This window comes from Ctenocephalides felis, unplaced genomic scaffold (genome assembly GCF_003426905.1).
Source record: "Ctenocephalides felis isolate EL2017-DRISC unplaced genomic scaffold, ASM342690v1 CF-g0.4_SCAFFOLD_00188, whole genome shotgun sequence".
NCBI lineage: Eukaryota > Metazoa > Arthropoda > Insecta > Siphonaptera > Pulicidae > Ctenocephalides > Ctenocephalides felis.
The window spans coordinates 6,769-29,102 of NW_020536342.1; the positions used below are offsets into that span (position 1 = coordinate 6,769).

Here is a 22,334-nt window from a genome sequence, read left to right on the forward strand (position 1 = left end):
CTGGAAAGTTTGGAAATGTTAACAAATGCGCCATCCCTACTGCAAGGGCAAGTGACACGTGGCGTCAAAAACATTTAAATAATTTGTTTTTCATAAAGAAGTTGGACCTGCTAAGTACGGGGCTTCAAGATGAAGATTATATATTAATAATCATGACAAAAATGCAATGTAGAATGTTGAAGAACTTTGGTACTGACAGAGTTTGTATTGATGGTAGTCATGGGACGAATGGATATGGGTATCTGCTACAAACACTGCTTGTGGTAGATGAATTTGGAAGCGGCATACCAGTCGCATTTTGTTTTTCAAATAGGCAAAATGAGTTGATGTGTAAAATATATTTCGAAGAAATTTATAAGGTGGTGGGTATACTTGAAACAAAGGTACGCTACAGCTTATTTTAATGCTGGGTCATCTGTCATGGGTGCGCCACAGCATAAACATTTATGCTCCTGGCATATGTCTAGGAGCTGGAAGAGAGCAGTATCACAAAAGATTGTAAATTGAGAAAAACGTGTAGTCATTTACCTGAAATCAATAGAATTAAAAATGATTTTAGATGAAGATGATTTTTGGAGCAATTTAAATTCTTATTTGAATGAACTTAAGAAAGATGACGATGCTAAATTATTTATTACATATTTTAAGAAATTTTATTACAACCGAGCAACTACTTGGGCGTATTGTTATCGGAAAGGTTTAGGAATAAATACTAACATGTTTTTAGAAAGTTTTCATAACCAAATGAAAACCGAGTTTTGGGAAGAAAGTGTTCTAGGAGGATGGATAAGGCCATTCAATTGGTGTTACGCCTCGAAATGAATGCTTTTATTCAGAGGACCCGTAGAATAAATGGAACATTACTATCGACAAGGCAGAGAGATGTACGAGTAAGACATATAAGATGAGTGGACAGAATTATTCATAGTTCTAACTGTGTATTTAAACTTCGCGCGCGTCGTTCGTATTGTCAGAACGACGCGTTACTGTTATGTTGGCGACATGTCATGCAAGACGCAATGTTCACGTTTTGACATGACTTCCCCGCAATACTTGCCGCTCTTGTACATATACCGCCGAGGAGTAAACATCTTATAAAATATATTAACTTATAATCCATCCAGTGTTTCTTTATACCATAATTTGGTCTTTCTCACGGATAGTCACCAGTGCAAGCTTTATTTTTGAGAATTATTATACACTGTGGTGAGAAAAGTTTTTTTATATACAAGAAGTATTACCGGCGTATATTGTTTTGTTTACGCGTGCGGCATTGAAGTTGTCTATGTCGTTCGTAAACAAACAGCAGAGCAACAAGAATATCCTTAACCAAGCTAGCAGTTCGGACGCTGAAATCGTCGTCGTCACTCAAAGATTTGGGAGTTCCAAATTTTGAGGTTAGGATTCAGCTCGCAGCGCAAGAAAAAGGTATTCATGCAAACACTAATTTCGTACAACTCGACGATCAAGTTATAATCGAGAAGCTTCTACACAAGCTGGGGAGGATATCGTGTTACTAGGATCCCACGTGGAAGACAAAAATTAGGATCAACGCTGACTCGTGTAATTCAAAACACGGGGGTCGTGAGTGATTCAAAATTCTATGCATTGCAGTAACCTCACTATTGTTGCACATTACACATAAGTGTTTATTGACCTTATTCCTGTATTAATTGACTTAGTAATAAGTGTTAAGATTTCTTTATTGCTTTTGTACATTGTGTAGCACGTGTTGTAATAATATTAATTTAGTATAGTATAACTGTCTGGTATAATGGCGGATGCGGATTCATTGGAAGGCACCTATAAAATGATCAAGGCTTTATTTGATGCCATCAACAAATATGTTACTGGATTCCAGGAGGGCGACAATGTAAAGGCTCTCTCTGTTCAGAAGCAGAAGCTTGTTGAACGTATCCACAACTGGGATGAGGTGTACGTCCAGCTTGAAAGCATGTCTCCAGGTGTGTACACTAATGAGTACCTTAAATACTCGGAATTATACTTTGATATGATAGCTGAGATAGAATCAACTATTGAGTATAGTGAGTGGACAGCCTTTATTGACATTTTTAATTCATCGATTCATAATAATTCAAAATTAGCGCCAGTGCAGAAATTGCACTATTTAAAAGGTGCTCTCACCTTATCAGCTTCAGAATTAATATCTAGTATAAGTGTCACAAATGAAAATTATGCAGTAGCATATGATCTTGTAATTAAAACTTACAATAATCAATTTTTAATTGTCAATGCTCACTTGCAGAGCATTGATAGCATACCTGTAATACAAAAGGGCAGTCATGAGAGGTTGAGAGCTCTTTTGAATAGTGCAAGACAACAAATTCAGTCATTGAAAGCCTTCTTTGAGCCTGCAGCACATTGGGACATTATCTTATTGCATATGTTGTGTAGGAAGCTTGACAGTGGGACAAAAGTGGCTTGGAATCTGTCTCGGGCGTCAGGGCAGTTACCTTCTTTGTGGAGTTGGAAGTGGAGTTCTTCACATTTCTTGAACTCCGGGTAACAGCCTTGGAGAATTCGTGTAGCACAGACAGCAAACCAACCACCAAGTCTGTTCATACAATTGTTAAGAAACCTACACAACTGTGTAGTTATTGCAAAAATGAGGACCATGTGCTGATAAATGCTCTACTTTTAAGGCACTGGATGTAAAGGCACGTAAGTTTTCTATTAATAAAAATTCGATTTGCTCTCGTTGTTTGGCTTCTCGACATAATGTGGCTAAATGTAAATTTAGATATGATTGTTCAAAGTGCAAAGAATCGCATAATACTTTGCTACATGAAGAACCTGAGCCAATGCCCAGCACTTCAAGTAGTACTGTATGCATGGCAAATAATACGGGGATGCAAACATTATTATCTACGGTTTCTCTCATTGTTATGGGCACCGACGGAACCCAACATAAGGTGCGAGCGTTGTTGAGTGGGTCACAAATCAACTTAATAACTTCCTCGTTGTTAGCAAAATTGAAATGCCCGGTTAGTTCATCTCTGCATAAATTGAGTATGTTACAGGGGCAGACTGTTTTGTGTGACAAGGCTGTTAAGTTGACAATAAGATCTAGATTAGGGTCCTTTGCTCGTACTATTAATTTTGTAGCTGTTGACAGGATCACCCAGTCTCTGCCTTCTGCGTTTATAGATTATGATAACTGGAAGATTCCAGATAATGTTGATTTAGCGGACCCAATGTTCAATGTTCCAGGGTCAGTTGACATGTTGATAGGGGTGGAGTTATATTTTGAAGTGCTACAGCAAGGTTGCATTCGTTTAGGGAACCACCTACCTATCCTAAGAAAGAGCTGCTTTGGTTGGCTGATCTCAGGGGTATATACTTCAAAAACTCAGGAAAATGTGCATGTTTGATTTATTTCTAATGAAGACCTGCATAACAGTCTGACCAGGTTTTGGCGGTTGGAGGAGGTATCCTCTAACTATACAATGACCGGGTCTGACAAGTTATGTGAGGATCATTTCCTCTCTAATGTTTCACGGCTTGAAAATGGTCAATTTGAAGTAGCTCTACCCTTTGTAGATGGCAAAATTGAGAAACTAGGATCATCGTATTTAGGTGCAAAACATAGGTTTTTGAATTTAGAGAGGCGGTTTTCTAAAGATAGTATTTTGTTTGCAGCATATTCACGGTTTGTGAATGAATACATTGAACTAGGGCACGCTGAGCAGATATCACTTACTCAGGATGAAGTAATTCAAAATAATTTATATTTCTTGCCACATCACCCTGTTGTGAAGGATAATAACTTCAATAAGATTAGAGTAGTTTTTGATGCTTCGGCGAAATCTTCCTCTGGTGTCTCGTTGAATAATATTCTTCACACTGGCCCTAAATTGCAGCAGGATTTGTTTTCTATCTTAGTTCGATTCAGGTGCCATCAGTTTGTTTTTGTGCCAGACATTGTGAAAATGTATCGCCAAATAAAAGTTAAGGATACTGATCAGTTATATCAGTTGATCTTATGGAGGGGGTCACCCCAGGAAACCTTAAAGATTTTCAAACTCACCACGGTAACATATAGCACAGCTAGTGCTCCGTACCTGGCAATGCGCTGTTTGAAGATGCTGGCGCAAAATTATGCGTCAACATTTTCACAGGCAGCACAAGTGCTAGATACGGACTGCTATGTTGATGATATCATTACAGGTGCTGATACTGCTGATGAGTTGGTTAAGATACAAAGGGAAGTTGTACAATTGTTAGATGAAGGGGGGGTTTGAACTGTCGTGAAGTTTTACAAACTATCCGAAAGGAAAGTCAAAGCTCTGCTATGGCCTTGTTTTCTGAAGCAGACACTGTTAAAACCTTAGGGCTTGTGTGGAATCCTTCACAGGATGTTTTTAAAATAGCGCATATTAAGGTTTTAGAAGCAGACATTAGACAGGGTGTTGACACAAAACGATCTGTATTATCAACAATTGCACAGATTTATGACCCAATTGGGCTCATATCTCCAATATCTGTAACTGCAAAGTTGATAATGCAGGAGTTGTGGAGGCAAAACCTTGGTTGGGACGAGACTTTGTCGCGAGAGTTACAAGATAGGTGGAATGTTTTTAAAGTTCATCTCTCTGATCTAGAGAATCTCAGTATTCCCCGAAATATTTTTAAGTCAATTCCGGTGACAATTCAATGTCACGGATTTTCAGACGCCTCATTGTATGCATATGGTGCCTGCATTTATCTAAGGGCAACATACGCAGATGGCACCTTGTCATCAAGGTTACTTTGTTCGAAATCGAAAGTAGCCCCATTAAAAAATGTGACGTTGCCTCGGCTAGAATTATCTGCGGCTTTGCTCTTAGCAAAGTTATTTAGGCAGATGATGACGATCACAAAAATCCCAATTTCGGAGTCGTTTCTATGGTGTGACTCAAGCATTGTCTTGGCGTGGTTAAAGACAGATCCGTCTCTATTGAAAATGTTTGTTAGCAATAAAGTGGCGGGAATGGCCCCGTAAGTATACATACAATTTATATATTGGGCATTGTTAATTTATTTACAGCATAATGAAAAGTTTTGCTGTTGTTCGGACGACTAAGTACACAATGGAGGTTCCTTCCAAATGGTTGATAGTGGAAAATAATTATTCTGAAAATATAACTGAAGTGTGGTGGCCCCCTGCCTGTATGAAATATCGCATTTCGTCTTTAGCTGCGAAGCAAACGTCAGTGAACAAGTCGGAGTGGATTAGAAGAAAAATAACTTTTGTCGGGTTATATGGTGAGAAATAACTTAAATATGAAGTATTGAAATGTTGGAAGCTTTATTGACTTCGATATTTGTTCTAGACACATATATGTCAGCAAGGAAGCACGCAGATGATTCGGAATATGCCTCGCAAGAGGAATTAGGCAAGGGGCATAGGAAAAGAAAGGCTGCAGTCATACCTGAATCAGAAAGCGACACTTCGGATGGTGAAGGTAATAAATTACTACAATTTCAAAATATATTTTATATAATATTTTTATATTATAATGTACAGATGCAGCTGTAGCAGGGCTTCCTGACCTCGTTGACTGGAAGCTATTGAGGTCCAATTCCGGCCTCAGCGTAAGAGTTATAAAAAAAAATCGTGATCATATAAAATATTATATATTTTCAAACAAATTTGTTCTTAATGCAGCTACTACGGGCGGATGTGTGGCTAAATCTCAATCGCATGGAGTTGCTGAAGCTCAATCGCATGGAATGGAAGATGGTCCAATGCATGGAGTGGAGGCTCTCCCAAGCAGAGGACGGGAAGCTGCTTGCAATTGCATTTTTTTAAAAGAAGTACAGATGCTCAAAGAGCGTTTCTTGATTATTGAATGTGAGTAAAATGTGACTCATTGTTTATGATGTTTTCCTAACATCTATTTCTGTTACAGCTCTCTTTAGAGTTGCCTTGCCAGGCGTTGACTGCAAAATGGCTAGCATGAATAAAATAATGCAGGATTGGGACAGACCAAGACAATCTGATTTATTTTGACATAATTTTTATTTGATTTCAGCAACTCTTGATTTAAGTCTAAATCGTTTGATAATCTTGGAGAAGGCCAGCGACCAAAAAAGCAATTCGATCCACCGTACATTGCACAAAAAGGAAACAAATGTTTCCGATACTTTATTCCCTTTGAAGACTACTGTAAATGATGTCGAAGTGGTGGAAAAAAATGGGCGATAAAAATGGGAAAAAATGGAATCTGATCTGGTATAAAACATATGAAATTATTTAAAAAGAAAAAATTAAATTTTATAAACGCATTTTTTAAATTACAGGCTGATTTTGTTGCATGAGTGTGATCATGCCATAAATGTTTTAAGAAAAATGTTCACAGATGAATTAGCTATGAAATATTCAGGGCTAAGAAGAAAAAGTAACTCCATTACCAATAAAAGACTTGTCTATCATAAATCTAACAATTATTAATCCATCACCAAATTGTTCCAAAACAGCAATATAAAACCTACTTTGCACAGCATGTCCTACATTGAAGGCTTATTTGGTTATTTTGCCAAACTACTCAAAGAAGAAGATATTTTTATTTCAGGAATAGCTTTTATATTCTTTTAAAGAAATGTTTTCAAAAATTAAATCCACCACCCCTCCTAAATTTAATACTAACATAGTTTATTCAATCTCTTGCAAAAATTGTCAAAAACAATACATTGGCCAAACATCACAATATATCCATAAGAGAATTAGACAACACGAATTAAGGCGTCATTCATCATAAAAGCCAAAGTTTCCAAAGCACTCTTATCCAACATTCCGTTGAAAATTTACATATTTTTACCTTTGAACCCAATATTTTATATAGGGAGGATTGTACTTTTAAAAGACTTTTCTGATAGCAGTTTAATCTTTTTGAAGTTGAAGCAACGGAAATATATTTTTTAGTGGGGAAGTTTTTACTAAATTAACTCACACATATACTGCACAGTATTCTGTGACAGCATCAGGTAAACTGCTTCCTAAAGTGTTTTTATGTTTGCGTGAGCCAGCGGGCGAATTTGGCCAAACAGTACCGTCAAAAATGGAAAAAACATGCCTGAACTGGGAAACGTTTTTTTAACCGCTTCTAAAAGTGGAAAATTAACAAAAGGACATTTTGTGTCATACATAAACAATGTTCTAGGGCCCTATGTGGAAAATAACAAGTTTTTGCTGATAATTGACTCATGGGATGGTCAGACAGACAGCTTTATTCAATAATAATTTTACGAACGAGGATAGAGAAAATACAAAATTGTTATCAAATCACGCAAATTGAAAGGGGATTGAATAGAAAGAAGACACAGTGAAAATACATTCTTTAATACATCACCAATTATCCGCTGTTGTATTTCAAAAAATGATCAGATACGCATGGTTTGTGAGCAAATTAGGAAGCACTAGATATGCTTTCCAGGATCTGTAGGTAGAGCCAAATGTTTATGTAATGCTGCAGAATTTTTAAAGCGTGCTCACTGCAATATATTTTTATTGTTTTTCATGCTTTTATGATAAATATCATCCAGCAAATTGTAAGCCTTGAAATTTTTATTTTATATTATTATTTATCTGTGTTTTATATTATTTTAGTTTAAATACATATAATTTATAAAAAAAATGTATTATTTTAATATGCAATACAAATATATTTATTTTCATAATGATTTCATAAAAATCTACTATTTATAAATTTCACATAGTTTCGCACTTACAATATTTCTTAATACTACAAAAACCACCACACTAGATAAAAAAAGTACTCTGAAGGAAAGCTGGTGAAAGAAGTATTTCCACCTCGAGTATCTGTTCCTTTACGCGGTGTTGAAAACTATAGAAGATTTAAACATAGATTAGTATAATCGGCTCCTTCATGAAAAAATGAAGTGATGGCTGTGTAAGTGTTCTCTTTTATCTTATTGTTATCGAGGAGCAAGATTCATTTTCCCTAGGCTAGGATAAATTCTGTGAGCCATGGCCATCGAAATTTTATAATTCGCATATTGTATTATCAACTGCACAAATAATGATTCGGTCTTTATTTTACATACAGAATTTCTGCAAGTCAAAGAGTAGGAGTATTGAATCTGTAATTAATGCTTTTTTGAATTCCAGAGATCCCATTGACCCAATTAATTTGCATAGTCAAAATTTGCGACGTTCCTCTAAATCAATTCTCAAAAAATGCAATTTATTAAAACTAGATGATCGTTTGTATTTGACCAGTGCCGCAGAAAATGAGAAGAATTAATGGCAAGGATTCAAGGAGAGCTACTATCTTACAACTATTCGAATTAAGAAGTAACTTTTTAAATCGTATTATAAATGTTTTTTTTTTCAATAAATATAGGTTTTGTTGTAAAGCAAGAAATCGAGTCAGATAATATAACCATTAAAAACGAGGATATTCAGCAAGCCGAAAGAGCGGAAGACAACGACAATGATTTACTAAAAGTTGATAAGATGTATGTATTTCGCAAATATGTTCTTAAACGGTTATTCATACTGATTAGTTTTTGGTAAAGTTCGGCCGCATCGTTTTTTCGTAATTACTCGAACCCAAGGCTATAGAAGTATTGAATTTATAATCAATGCCTGTTTTTTAATAACAGAGATCCTATTGACCAAGCAAAAGTAAATATGCAGTATGGATTTGAACTCGAATCCAAGGCTATAATAGGAATATAATAGAAATATAGAGTTAAGCAATAGGCATTTGTATTTTACGCAAAAGGAAACATAGATGTGTGAGTGCTCTATGAATGTGATTCATTTGTTTGGTCACCGGAGTATATGCCTTGTTTTACTGCATAAAAATAATAGTGCTTGCAACTTAACAAACAGTATTTTTGGGAATTTATTGTATTTTTATATGCAAGGATGAAGAGTTTCTCCAAAATCTCATACCAAAACTGAAATGTATTTAGTAATAATGCAATTTGGTATTATGTATCTGCTAAAAATGAAATGCTCTCAATATTTTTTCCTTCAGAATAATTAAAGTACATGCAAGATTAAGTATTGATTATTGATTTTCACGTATAAAATGATTTTCAACTATTATATGAAAAATTAATACACAGTTAAACTACTATACAAGCTACATACTTGCATTATTTCACATACTTTAGTTTTTGAATGTAAATTTGTTCCACTGAATTAGGCTTAAAGACGAAAACTCATGGATTCTAAAATGAATTTTTCAAGTAAATTCATGATTGTATTAATGATATGCCCTAGCTATAGATATATGATTAAATGTATGTAAATGCTTTCATTGATCGCTTAAATAGCAAATAGCAATTTGTATTGAATTTGAAATTGATGCTATTTCCATCATAGTTAATATAAAAAATCTACTATATAAGATCCCAAGGTCAGCTAATAATGGTTCATAAGTTCCATGCTGGTGGCAAACAGCAAGTATTAAGTATCAAGTTCAAATTCGATATTTTTTCTTTTGAAACATTTAAAGAAATCATTACTATAAACTTATTACATTGAGTATCTGTTAACGCACTTCAATTTAAATTCCTTAATCAATTCAGGACTTTTCATCTAATCATAACAATTGAAAACAATGTAAAACTCGATTTTTAAATTTTTAAAAACTGCATCTATATATATATATATATATATATATATATACACATATATACCCACATTCATACATATACATATGCCAAAATTTATTGGGATACTTTAGTAATGAATAAGTACAATATTCTATCACAACTTCCGATAAACTCTATAGCAGCGAGCAAATTTTTTCCAAAAGAATTATTACAGTGCAAAAGTATATCTTAAAGTGGGAATATGTAAACATAACAGAAATTTCAGACATTATGAGAATTTTACATAGTAAGTCAAGTTTTTGTTAATATTAATTTTAGGAGGTGACCAGAAAGCAGAGTACCGTCTAAGTATAGTAGAGACTATGTGAAGAAAAAAATTATGAAGTTAATCATGTGAGGTTTACTTTTGAACATAAGAAAATATAAAATAGTTGCAAAATTAAAAATTGATGATAGTAAAATGACAAACAAATAAGAGAACTGGACCAAGGACCATAAACAATGCTACATAAGTTTAATCTGTTCCATAGAAAGTTTAATTTAATAATTGAAATTATCAACAGCATATCATCAACAACCATATTTGTTAGCAATTATAAAATTTGTGAATCGTAAACTAACAGCTAAACTCATAATTATACAGACAACATTTGCTGATAACTGTTAATAAATATATAGACATACTTTTTACTTGTAGGTTCGGACAATAAAAGCAGATCAAATGTCTAGAATTTCATTCATGAAATTCTGGAAACATGTGCATTTAAGTGTTTCGTAAAACAATTTTGCTATTACTAAGCATTTTTGATAATACTAATCAGGATTATATCCAACGCAATAAATAACTTGCAAGTACTTACTTGCTAAAAATTATTACTCAGTGTACCTTGCATGGCTATAAAATGTAGGATGATTTTGTTCGGCAAAACATTCACATGGCTCTCCATTATGTTGGATAAAATTTCTTCACCGACACCTGAAAGTTAAGAATATTATACTAATTCATATATAGAAATAAAATATTTTAAAATAGTCTCAAAAGGAAAAAAAATTAATGTCAACTACAGTGTTAAAATAGAATATGCATTAGTTATAGCGTTTCTATGAAATTGGAAATGATATCAATAAATAAAGTAAGTGCGTATGTACATAATAATCATAAATAAAACAAACATTGTGTTTTATATTAAATCAACCGCGTGTTGCAACAAAAGCATGGAAAGCACCAACATTTTTAACGAATATTTCACATTGAAAATCAAAGCGAATACGAAATAGAACGCTGTCAAAATTTTTGTTTCACGTCTTGAATTAACAATTCATCAAAATACTAACCAAAAATCTGCAAACAATTTTATCGCCAATTTATGCCATTTGATTATTTGTCCACCAAAGCACTAAATTGAAATAAAATAGAAAAAAACACCAAAACATAAACACGCCAAAACACAAATACATTGAAACTAATGCGCAGCACGAAGCAACTAATGAACCCACAGAACACGTGACTTGAACACGACCACAGATTAATAGATGCACTCACTCGACTAGACGCAGGTCTGCCAACGGAGGCAAAATGTCAATGGCGCCAGATACAAGCTCATCTTTTGCGGAGTGAATGCTCGTATAGAAATCTCTCCTTGCATTATATTGAGCTTGGCTAATATAATATGTCAACAATTGTAAATCTGTAGATAGTTTTTATATTAAAATAAATTATATTTTTTTATTCTTAGTATTGTTGTTATTGATATGTAATTATAATTTTACAAGTAACACAAAAATATTGAATGAACAATAATCTTAACTAGTGCTTGAAGTCAAATTGCTGGAACTTTCCGTATCAAATATTACTTTTTTTTAATTTTATCATTTTCTTAAAATTTCATAAAAATCAGTTTTTGATTTTTTTTATATTCTTATGTTTTTTCGAAAACTAACTTTTTTTATAGCAATCGTACTACGCCGATGTTACTTAGACAAAATATTTAAGCGCGTTGGCGCCGCGTCGCAGCCTATCAACGAATATACATTGGTATGCAACCCATAAAAATGTAAACAAAATTTGAAACTATTATGAAAATCTCTAAAAAGTATCTGATATAGATGACTCTCAAAGCAAGGACTCGAATTATCAGATGAAAAGAGCTCAATAGGAGTTTTTTCAAGGCGAAGAAAGCTAGAGGAATCACTAACGACTGAATATCACAGAATTAAAATACAAGAAACCTTTAAATTCTTGGGTGTCACTTTCTACAGAAGATTATCTTTTAAAGCACATATAGATCAGGTCATCAAAAAAGTTGAAACAAAAAATATTTTGCGAATATAGGTAATAGATTTGTTAATATAGCATAGTAGAGAGCTCACCCTACAACAGCTCTAAACTTATACAAAACATTAATTAGACCACCATTAGATTTTAGAAGTCTAGTTTTCAATAATTCCTCACATTGCAGGAAGCTAGGCAAAATCCAATACAAATGTTTGAGATTATGTATAGATGCAATGATCTCCACACCTACAAACTATAGGCGTTTATATTAGCAGATGGGTCAAAACTTAAAAAATAAACCTGCCTGTGCAATATTTTTTGAAAAACAAATATCAGAATAGGATATTAACTCCCAGACTTTGTTTCAGTTTGGCCAGCAGAGTTAATAGCCATAAAAAAGCAATCGAATTCGTCGAAAGTATCAAATTCACTAAAGCGGGTATTGTCACTGATAGCAAAAGCTGCTTAGACAAACTGAAAAATCTATTTTCACAAATTGAACATTACAATATGAAGTCTACAATAACTAGACTTATATACTATACTAAATAAATCTGTTGGAGCACGGTCATATGGTTAAATTATTATGAATAAGATCCCAGCTTGGTATTAGAAGCAACAAAAAAGCGTACACTATAGCAAAATGGGTGGAACAATAATCCACGCAGCCACAGTGAATAACTACTATATGATTAATTTTGAACAAAAAATATTTGACAAATAGCAAGAAGAATGGAATAGTTCGTCGGAGACAAGGGGACGATATCGCTGTAAAAGAAATCATGGTTCCGGAAATTTGTAAATGGAAACAGAAGTACAATCGTATCATTAACGAGATTGAGATTTAACGATGGCAACTTACCCGCACATCTGAAAAGGCTAGGAGTAAAAGTATCAGAATCGTGTCAATATGGAGCACCAATTGGATCAACTGAACACATAATACTAGAATGCAGTCTATTTGAGGAAAAAATGACAAAATTGTTAGAGGAACTGCACCCCACAAAAACGCTAATCAAGCCCTTCAATTTGTCATCATTATTACAGAATTTAAATTGTTATCCTCACATATTTAGGTTTATTAATGAAAGTAAAGTAAAGATATAAGTGAATAATATTATATGTATGTGACTTGTGTCTAAACTAACTTCGGTTAAAGTAAAACACTTACCACATGACATTGTAATTTCAGCCGAGGCATAATTTGAAAAATCATCATTTTCAAGAATTTTTCGAAACTGTGGGTAATAGATTTGTAGTTGGAAGAGACTTCAACAGCAAGCATACAAATTGTGGTCACGATTAGTGAATCACAAGGACTAAAAATTCAATAAATTTATTCAACAACAAAATTATACAACTATTTCCACAGTACATACTGGATTCAGCAAGAATACCTGACCTTTTGGATTCCTTCATAGTTTCTGGGATCATGGCTCATAATTATTTATATTTTTATTTATCATCCAACCACTCAATCAAGCTCCGACGTTGCATAATATCAATACTTACTGGGAATTTTATATCGAAGTATTATTGAAAAAAAAAAGTTAAAAAAAAGTCAATTTACAAACTCCAAGTTGAACAATGATATTGAACTTGATAATTTTTAAACAAAACATGAAAATGCGGTCAAATCCTTAACAACAAACATAAAAATAGTAGTTAAAAATAAAATTTCCACTATTAGTCTTAAATTAAGATTGATAGCATCAAAGCGGTAAACAAAAAAAGATGGCAAACTTCACATTATTCACCTGATAAAAAATTCTTAATGAATTAAGTAATACATCAAAACTCAAAATTAAAAAATGGAATGAAAATAGCTCTAATAATTATAAAAAACTTAACAGATTTGATAACTATGTGTGAAAGCATTGAAAGATACTGAAATCAATATCTTTATCGGATTATTCATATTGTTATAAAATTATAAGAAGGTTATGGAAAGTTTGTCTTGTAAAAGTTTTATGTAAATTTAAATATACTTAAATTTTGAAATATTTCGAAAAATTAAAATTTAAAAAAAATTAGAGCAAATCTTGAATTTTTTTGAAAATATTTAGTTTTTAGAAAAATTCGAGTTTGAACATTTTTAATTAAAACAATTTTTTGAAAATTTTGAAATTTTTGAAAACTTACAAGAAAAACGAGACAGAAGTTGTTCTGAAATCTGTTTCCGATCTGTTTCACATTGCTAGGCAAATGGTTATACAAAGAAATTTGTTAAGGATACTGCCGTTGTGAATAGCTGGCATAAGTGGGAAATGTGGCTGGCAAGGTCGTAAATTATAGTATATATTATCGATGCTAGATAAAGTGTGGCATGCACTAGCCAAGAAATCTGGCGTCGTGTGCAACGGGTTTAACCTATAAATAATATTGTTTAGCGTTTGTTATTTTTTATATTCCCTCATCGATCATAGTAGTCCCCACTTATGATAGTAAATTACTTTTTGTCTACAAAATTGCTAGAACTTGCCGTACCGTAATTAGTAGATTAGTTTTTGTAACGCTAATAGGCTGAATCAACACATAAAAGTCTACAGTTTTTTTCCTTGCTGAAAAGCAAAATTGGTTTTTTCACTGGTGATGGTTTTTCACTGGTGAGTGCAATGCATTTTACTAAGTACTCAAATTTATATATACCTCACTAACTGTCTTTATCAGATCCCTCATCCAGATGTAGTACCCCTATAGGCACAGCCATATTAATGCAATTCGGTCCTTCCGATATCAATAGGAGAAGCTTTTTGATATTGTAAAGTTTACAATATCAAAGTAATGTAAAGTTAACAATGTAAAGTAACATTGTAAACAATGAAAATTTCATTAAAGGATATCAACACGAAGCTCTGAATTTATAATTGTAATACAATATACACAATTTACATTAGAATCTATGGAAAATTTAAAAATATTTTTGCAAGATCATCGAAATATTATAAGAATATCCTAATAACAGCAAAATAACTGAGCAAATAGGTGGATGGAGAACAAGAATTTAAAGGTGGTTCGGAACAACGTGCAAGAATTTAAAGGTGGTTCGGAAGTGCGACAACGAAAGAAAAAAACGACCATTGGATTATAAGCTCTCCGACGAATCGCCAAGATTTCCATTAGATAAATGTAAAATTATTGTGTTTTAGGTGCTTTTAGATGTTGAAATGTGTTCGACAAACGATCGCTTTCAACAATTAAGGATCGATTTTAAAAAATCGATTTTTCAAATAAATTGCAGGAAAATAATACAGAGCTTTAAGAAAGCATTGCAGTGATTTAGAAGTTATTTTAAAGGACGGCAACAGTAGAAATATAAACTCAATAGAATTTTTTGCATTTCGTGATATTTTTCAGACAATCGATTGTAATAGCCGAAAACAATTTGATATCCTTAATCATATAGTGTACGATAATTTAGCATTCCCTAATTTTTAAATTGCCTTGAATACTCATAACTTTACCTGTTTGTGTAGCAAAGTGGTGCACGTAGTTTTTCGAAATTGAAAGTAATTAAAACTCACATAAGAACTAATATGTTATAAGATAAGCTGAATAGTTTGGCGTTATTTAGCACTAAACATGGGAATGATTTGGGTTTGCTCGGTGAGTGGAATCGATGGACGTTGAAGAGTGACCATCAAATTGTAAATTAAAAAAAAGTATGGTTTCCCGTCTTTAATGGATGAGAGTGTCTTCAGCCCAACCATGTTATAAATAATTAAATCTCACGTGACACTACTTAATCCCGTTAATCCCGTATACATATTCCCTCTATAGCGGAAGACAGTGCAAAATGTTTAAATTGTGCGATGAGCAATTAATCGACCCATTAAAACAGTCTCAAAAAATGGGTCGCTCAAGGAAGAAAAAAATTAATAAGAGAGCGTACACAAGCAACGAATTTCGACAACTGATAAATTCAAATAATAGCACCGACGACCCATCTAAACTGGAGTTATCAAATAGATTTGCAGCCTATCGATCACAGATTCAGATCCGGATACGGAAACCAAAGAACTAATGGAAACCGCCAATACAATCATCAAAAATAGAGCACAGAAAAATAACTTCGAAGGAAGTACAAAGAAAAGAGCTACTTTATCATCCAAAGCAGCAACATCTAAAAACGTTGTCAGAAAGACAAAACTCCCGCAAAATACGAGTGACGACTAAATTGGCGCAATCTGAAATACTGATTTTGAGGGGCCACTCCAACGGACATCAAAGCGGATCTCAAAAAATCACAATTGGAGTTAGTCAAAGTTATTCAGATGAATTCGACAAAAAACGGAATAATATATAATATTTGCGTGTATATTTAATTCTAAAACCCGAAAAAAGAATCCAAAAAGTGATCAGTGCCCATTATATGTGCAGTAAAGTGCACGGAGATTCATCAAATTGGCCTGAGGTGTCTAAGAAAATGATACCCCCAATCCAACATTCTGCAACTGCAATGGATCTCATTCAGCCAACTATAAAAACTGTCCAACACTACTGAACTATTTAAAGAAAAGAGAAAACACAAACTCAAAACCAAAATTAATACCAGCTATACCTGCTTTAGTACCTCTTCAGAAAAAGTACAGTGAAGGTCACTATTTCTCCCTCTGAAACGGCTCACAAAATTGAAATAACGGCGATAACACAGAATGGTTTTTTAAGCTGATCAAAGGACTTCGATATATATAAAGTTTTGAATAATGTTCAAGTGTTCCTGCATAAATTTTAGCAGCCAAGGATATAACCGAAATTATGATACTCAATGCACAATTTTTTGCGCAGTAGTTGCTCATCTCAACTATTTTATTGTCCAGAAGAAGCATTAGATAGTGAAGAAGATAGACATATTATACCAGATTCATGGCGAAACAGTACTACAGACACATCAAAATCTCTTCATTCTAAGCGACAAATACCACGCAAAAGAAGTACAAAATATTTTAGTAAAGTACTGTGAAAATGTCCGACTAACTTGGCAAGACGACTATGAATAGATGCGGTATTATAATGTCAGTCTCCCATGTCCACATGGTATTAAATTAAAAATCAATAAAATTATATTTTACCTGTGATGTATTAGTAGTTTGTCTTGGTTGTAGCAAAATCCATAAAATGAATTGCTGTATATGCAAACCGACTACACTTACAATCTTCATCACACCCCGTACATGAACTTTTGATTCCCTGTGGCTTTTCTCTTCTGTATAATGCCTGCAATAATTAAGTAGGAAATAATGTGAATATAATAATCTGTATGCAAACTTTAATAATTTGCCATGTTCACTGGTTTTTCCGTGTGATTTTTGTGTGTGTGTATTTTGTGAATAATACTGTGAATATTTCTCAATTAATTTCATTCAGTGTTTGTATTTATTATTTGTATTTTGGGTCGTTTTCTTTCCTCAGCATTCATATTCAGAGCAAGCTGAACGATAGTTACGAGATTCATCCCGCCGACACTGCTTACCTTACATCTAGTTACAAGAACCACCTTGCTGATAGAGCATATTTCTACCTGTATATGATGCGAGATCTCTATACTCAAGGAGGATTACTCTATATATTTTTGCCAGTTACATACCAGATATTTCATTATATTATAATATTATAAAATTGAAGTAATTGTGTATAAAAGATTGAAATTTTAAGAAATAAAGTTTTTTTATTATATTCTCGAATACCAGGTACAAAATTGGCGCAGTCGGTAGGATAGAATTCGGGAAGGTCTATCGCAGAATTCCATTGATTTCTATCATTCAGAATTCGGAACCAAAATAAATCACAAATAATAGAATTGTGGGATTGATTTTGGAAAGGTCTAACGCAGAATTTACATTCAAGAAAATATTTCAAAAGTGATTGCAAGTAAAAAGTGAATATTTTTGTATTCACATTATTTTGTATGCAAAAGTGAAGTATATTAATTAATTGATTTAAAAGTGAAAAATATTGTGTGTGAAAATGCGAAGAGAAATTCGCCGAGAATCCTGAACTGGTAAGTGAAAATTTTCAATTGATACTAAAATTGCCAATCCTCCCTATCCTTCAATCGCTAGAGATAAGCAAGCAATTTTTACATTTGAAATTTTTATTAATTAATTGAAGAATTTATAGTAGCTAATTTTATTTTTAATTTCCATTGAAACATAATTCCATGTACGTGAATTAGTTTATGGAAAATAGCGATTTAATAGAAAATTTATCCAATTTTTTTTATCAAATATGTCGGTTCAAAATTTCATAAATTTATAATAATAATAATGCATTGATACTATTCCGAAATTTGAAGAAAATTAATTTCACTTATTTTAAGAGTCGAAGAAATTAAAAATAGGTTCTACGACAATAGTAATCCGACGTGTATACAAAACGAAATTATTAGATGCGCAGTTCATTCGAAATTTTATGACATGGCTAAAGTAGTAATTGAAATTGCTAATGCTAGTTTTTATTCATAGGCTGATGGTGATTGTGAAATAATCCACATTTTCATGTGTCAACGACTTTTTCAACAGTTTACTGTTGACATGTACCTCAAAATTGAGACTGAGCGACTAACATACATCCGTTTGAACCAACAGCGCCTTCGATCTGAAGAATACATGCATCTTTGTGATGCTATTATTGCCAATGGAAATGCGAATGCAATGTAAACTGTAAAAATAACAATTTTGGCGGCCACCTACATTGAGAGCCCTAGCGCCACATGCACGAATACGCACAAGATGCAATGACATACTTTAGGAAATATGGTCGCCTTGATCTATTCATTACATTCACAGGTAACCCGCAATGGATAGAAATTAAGAAAGAATAGATACACGACCAAACTCTAGGAGATAGTCATGATATTACTGCCAGATTTTTAAACAAAACTTAAAATCTTTGTTGAATTTGATAATAAAGCATCATATATATGGCCAAGTACGTTGCTGGATGTACTCTGTTGAATGGCAAATGGGTGGTCTTCCTCATGCGCACATCTTAGTCTGGCTAATTGACAAAATGAGGCCTGAAGATATTGATTCAGTCATATCAGCTCAGATTCCTAATAAAAATGTTGATCCAAATGTGCAAGCAATAATTACTAAACATATAATATGTGGACTTTGCGGAGTTTTCAACAATAACTCGAGAAATCTAACTGCTGAAACCATAACTGGAAATGATGGTTATCCGCTGAATCGTAGGCAATCAGTTGCGGATGGTGGGCAATATGTAGTTGTGAAAGTAAAAGGACAAGATTTTTATGTTGACAACCGATGGATTGTGCCGTACTTCCTAATATTATCCAAAACTTTTCAAGCACACATCAAAGTAGAATTTTGTAACTCTGTCAAGTTAATAAAATATATATGCAAATATGTTAACAAAGGTATTACATGGCCATGTTCGCTGTTGCTAAAACAAATTATAAAGTTTCTGAGTATCAGATGGGTCGCTACGTAAGTAACAATGGAGCAATTTGGCGATTTTTTTCTTTTCCAATACATGAAAGACACCCTTCTGTAGTCCATTTGACCCAGTTAACCTCCAAAAACATTAACAAGTTTATTTTCAGTTTGTCAAAGAGATGATTTAGCCCATACTTTGATGTATGCTGTAAAGTCTCCTGGGCTGGTTTGTGATGCCTTTAGATGTATGTTCTGGATCACCAGTACGACCAGGAATTGTAATGATAGGCTGGACCCGAGCGGTGAATACTTGAATAGTTGTTGAAATATTATATTTGTGATGTGGACTCCCCAGAGTCCACTGGTAGTGTGAAATGCCTTTAGGACGAACAGCGATTTGATAGTAATTTGTAAACACACTTCTTTCTTTGAATGATACTTTATTATTCGCTATTTTTACAATTAATATTTGTTAATAACCTTTTGGTTATCATATCAGCAAAGACTACATTTTACTAATTACTATGTATGATTAACTCTATGTCTGTCTCCGAGTCTGACTCCAAGTTTGACTCCAAGCTTGACTGACTGTCTAACTTTTGTCTAACTCTTATATACTAATTTTTTGTTTACAACCTGTTTACAAAATCCAACAGTAAGCACTTCCGGTGACCACGTAACCTACATATAACTAGCAACGCGTTTTGTAATTATTAAACAAATAATGATTCGAATTGTTATTACAGTTCAGCTGATATGCCGCGCTATTACACATGAAACACTTCATCAAAGTCGTTTCAACGTCGTAAAAAAGGAACACCGGTTGAAGGATATCCAAATGTGTTTGCTACATGTGCTATAGGGCCCATTTATACAGTACATCCAAATAATGATGAGTGATACTGCCTTAGGTTATTATTTATTAATGTTCCTAGACCGACATTATTTCAACAATTGAAAACGGTTGATGAATATCTATGTGCAACGTACCGTGAAGCATGTCACATGTTACAGTTGCTTGGAAACGATTCCCATTGGGATAATAAGCTCAAGGACGACATCATATCCTCATCTCCGCATCATGTGTGTACATTGTTTGCGATTATAATTCCAACATGTTTTCCCTCAAATCTGAAAGATTTGTGGCTCAAATACAGAGATGACATGTCTAATGATATTTTATATAGTGCACGTTGTCAAACATTCAATCCGGTACTACAAATTACTGCAGAAATTTATAATAAAACTTTGATCATGATAGAGGATATGTGTTTATTGATAGCAAATAAAGTATTATCATATTTGGGCCTGACAGCACCAAACCGTTGTGTTCGATATGCATTTAACCATGAGTTAAGAAGAGAGCCAAAGTATGATATTGAAACATTGACCGAAATAGTTCGCACAGCTGTTCCAAAGTTGAACGATCATCAAAGGATTGTATATGATGATTTGATACAAGCGGATCTGGAGGGATTTTTTTTTCTTGATGCTCCTGGTGGTACTGGAAAAGCATTCCTGTTATCATTGCTATTGGCAAAGATCAGATCGCAAAATGACGTAGCTCTAGCATTGGCATCATCAGGAATAGCAGCAACATTGTTAGAAGGTGAATGAACTGCACATTCAGCATTGAAGTTACCTCTTAATATGCAAATCGATGAAATACCAGTTTGCAATATCAGAAAAACTAGCGCCATGGCCAAGATACTTCAGACATGCAAATTGATTATCTGGGATAAATGTACAATTACCCACAAGAGGTCACTGGAAGCACTGGACAGAACATTGAAAGATTTACGTGACAATCAAAATATTTTTGGTGGAGCAATGATTTTGTTGTCAGGTGATTTTCGCCAAACTCTTCCAGTTATACCACAATCAAGTGTTGCTGACGAACTAAACGCAAGCTTAAAATCATCAAATCTGTGGCGTCATGTTAAGAAACTCCAGTTAACAACAAACATGCGAGTGGTTTTGCAACAACGCGTATTTCAAAGCAGACTAAATATTGGAAATGGTAATGTCGCAATGCCTCGAACGGGTTAATAACACGATCTCAATTGGCTGAGCGAACGAGCAATATTGGCGGCGAAAAACAAAGATGCCGATGATCTCAATGCAACAATACAAAGTTTACTTCCAGGAGAATGCTTTACTTATGAATCTGTAGACACCGCTACAAATCAGGATGACATACTCAACTATCCTACAGAATTTCTAAATTCATTAAAATTGCCTGGGCTGCCACCACATAATTTACAATTGAAAGTAGGATCAATTATCATGCTACGTAATTTAAATCAGCCCATACTATGCAATGGAACAAGATTGGTTGTAAAAAAGCTAATAAATAATGTAATTGGGGCAAAAATCATTAAAAAAATACAAGGGACAAGATGATCCCGCGAATACCTATGATCCCAACGGATTTATGATTTGATTTCAGGCCTTTCATTTGATTCCAAAACATTCGATTCATAAGCAAATGTATAAAATATTTTATATATGAAATATAAAAAATAGGTATTTTTGAGAATTAAAATATAGTATATATGAAAGCTTCGCATTCATAACCAAATGTGTTAATTATTTCATATACAAGATTTAATTAAATTTTATTAATGATTATTTATGTGATATGAAGTTCGCCGGGTCAGCTAGTATACATATATACTCTTACTAATTATATTACGCATGATATATTCATAATTAAAAATAAATTAAATGTTTCCAAGAAATGGTAATATTGTATTATTTGCAATTAGCGTAAATTATCGCTCAAAATCTTGTTAACATGCAGACTGAATTTTTGTTCAAAGTCTTTTCTGAACAAGCATTTGGAATTATATTTAGAACAGATCTAATAATTTTTATTCAAAACTGATAATTGTTGGTCAGCCTGCATTTTGTATCCGTATCCGTTACTTCTTTGAACTTGTACGTAATGTGATCTGTGCTATGGTATAAGTTCAGTTGTACAGTGAAGGCATTGAGCTATTTGACTTACTACAATTTTTAAAATGGATATGATTAGAGAAGATGTTATTTTTCTAATTAGGATGTAC

At 33.4% G+C, this 22,334-nt stretch overlaps 1 protein-coding gene and 1 long non-coding RNA gene across 2 annotated transcripts; one reads left to right on the top strand and one right to left on the bottom strand.

Moving 5' to 3' along the window:
- The first annotated feature begins 3,467 nt into the window (after positions 1-3,467).
- On the top strand, positions 3,468-4,262 carry LOC113381877. The gene has a single exon (XM_026620553.1). It carries the CDS (start codon positions 3,468-3,470, stop codon positions 4,260-4,262), a length of 795 nt encoding a protein of 264 aa, XP_026476338.1.
- A 3,559-nt stretch (positions 4,263-7,821) lies between these two features.
- Positions 7,822-11,048, bottom strand: LOC113381817. Its single transcript, XR_003367591.1, has 3 exons — positions 10,927-11,048; positions 10,452-10,567; positions 7,822-7,847 (listed from the first exon to the last, which is right to left on the bottom strand). It is a non-coding gene; the product is annotated as an uncharacterized LOC113381817 (long non-coding RNA).
- Between the last annotated feature and the right edge of the window lie 11,286 nt (positions 11,049-22,334).